Source organism: Sinocyclocheilus anshuiensis, unplaced genomic scaffold (genome assembly GCF_001515605.1).
Source record: "Sinocyclocheilus anshuiensis isolate Anshui unplaced genomic scaffold, SAMN03320099.WGS_v1.1 scaffold566, whole genome shotgun sequence".
NCBI classification, from domain to species: Eukaryota; Metazoa; Chordata; class Actinopteri; order Cypriniformes; family Cyprinidae; genus Sinocyclocheilus; species Sinocyclocheilus anshuiensis.
The window spans coordinates 2,230,232-2,231,895 of record NW_015542410.1 but is presented as its reverse complement, the minus strand read 5'-3'; the positions used below and the strand labels follow the sequence as shown (position 1 = coordinate 2,231,895).

The window sequence follows — 1,664 nt, the reverse complement described above, 5'->3', positions numbered from 1 at the left end:
CCCCCCCCCCCCCACACACACAATATGCAAGGTATATTATCGTGTTTTTGTTATATTTTCATATCAAAATGTTATTACCCCTTTCATGTAATGCATTTCAATGACCACTCACAAAAAGACAATAGTCAATAAATCATATTTATTACCATATTTAATATAAAATTATAAATACATAAATATTATATAAAATCATAAATAGTATATAAAATGATAGATAGATAGATAGATAGTTGATTGAAACTTTAGGAGTCGCTGCGTTTTCAGCTCCCATACCCCAAAAGCCTCTCTCAAAAAGAGCCCCCAATTTATATTAACACATTTTGCGATCCGCATAAGTCCATGAGCATGTTCTCCAAGGTTCTGGTTCTTCAAACTGGGGAGGTAACTTGGAATAGAGTGCTTCTTTTTCCCTCACTGCTCATTATTCTCTTAGCACAAAATACAAGGTTTTCTTGTTTTCTCTTTACAACTTTTTCCGGCACTACTTCATTGCTCTGATGTTTCCATGACCCTCCTGTTACCATGGGATGATGGTCACAAAACTCGCTCCATGATTTATAATAATGCATCAGAAGAATGTTGTGGAAAAACATGTCAGGATACCTAATAACTTCTGAGAACAAAACAGCACATACTGCAGTGGCATCTTGAGGTGTCAGTACATAAGATTCAACTTTGTCATGGTTCCCCATGATATAGTTCCAAATTGTCTCAGAAAAGTTTTTAGCATTTCTTTTCGATAGTTTCAGTGTTGCATAAGAAAGATTTTTGTAATGAAGATGAAGATTTTTCTCATCTTTTTTGACTGGACAACAGTACAGATCACTTCCTTGCAACCGTACTGAGAATCTACCAACTAAAAGGGTGACATCCTGCTTTTCCTGATTCCTCCAAAATTTTTGAACAATGTCAATTACATTGGCATATTGGACAAAATTGCTTATTCTGATTGGTACACTGATGTCATTGTTTAAGTCTTCGATGCTCCCATAAGCAATGTTTTTAATTTGTTCAACAGCACAATCTTCCCAGGATGTACGCACTCCAAATGGCTGATCAGGCATTTTTGCAGTGGAGTGTTCATCTTCTGAATTTTGAGTAAATGTTTCATTCAAAAACCTCTTCTCTCTCATTTGCTCTGGCTTGAATGACAGGATGATATGTGGCTTGTTTTCGTTCCCCTCACAATTGGACTGCTAGAAAATTCAAAGACAAAATTGAGCTGCATAATAACTATTGATGTTGACAGTTAAACAATAATTGTACAACAGATTTAACTTACGGTGTTCCCTCTGTCCTCCAAACCTGAGCCGATCTCAGACCCTTTGTAGTCCTCAGGCTGACTGTAGTCACTAAAATGTAAATGAACACTAGTTAGGTTGTGTAGTACTAGTAGCCTATAAAATCCAACATGAGAATGGTCTTGATCAACACTGATGTTATGTATTAAATAACAATCAATAAGTTTTTTTTATGATCAGTAAATTTCTCAAATTGTATTTTTATCGTTTGATATGTGGTTTTGGGAGTCAAAGGCAAGTGAGTGTTGACTGGAAATAAAGTTGTTGAGAAACTCTTTGATTTAGACCTTTTTCTTTTTCTTTTTCTTTTGTCATTCTCCACAATAAAAGTTTCATCTTCAGGTGGGCAGTTAGGTCGCCTGA

The 1,664-nt window shown here is 35.6% G+C and overlaps 1 protein-coding gene and 1 long non-coding RNA gene across 2 annotated transcripts in view; both read right to left on the bottom strand.

Annotated features, from left to right (window-relative positions):
• Positions 1–185: 185 nt before the first annotated feature.
• Positions 186–1,664, bottom strand: part of LOC107693383 (uncharacterized) — a 15,455-nt gene continuing 13,976 nt past the window's right edge. Inside the window, exon 7 of the mRNA XM_016492747.1 lies at positions 186–557. Within this exon, the coding sequence (XP_016348233.1) occupies positions 369–557 (189 nt within the window). The 3' untranslated portion in view covers positions 186–368. The remainder of the gene's footprint in view (positions 558–1,664) is intronic.
• LOC107693385 (uncharacterized) lies at positions 564–1,660 on the bottom strand. Its single transcript, XR_001634732.1, has 3 exons — positions 1,589–1,660; positions 1,283–1,352; positions 564–1,196 (listed from the first exon to the last, which is right to left on the bottom strand). It is a non-coding gene; the product is annotated as an uncharacterized LOC107693385 (long non-coding RNA).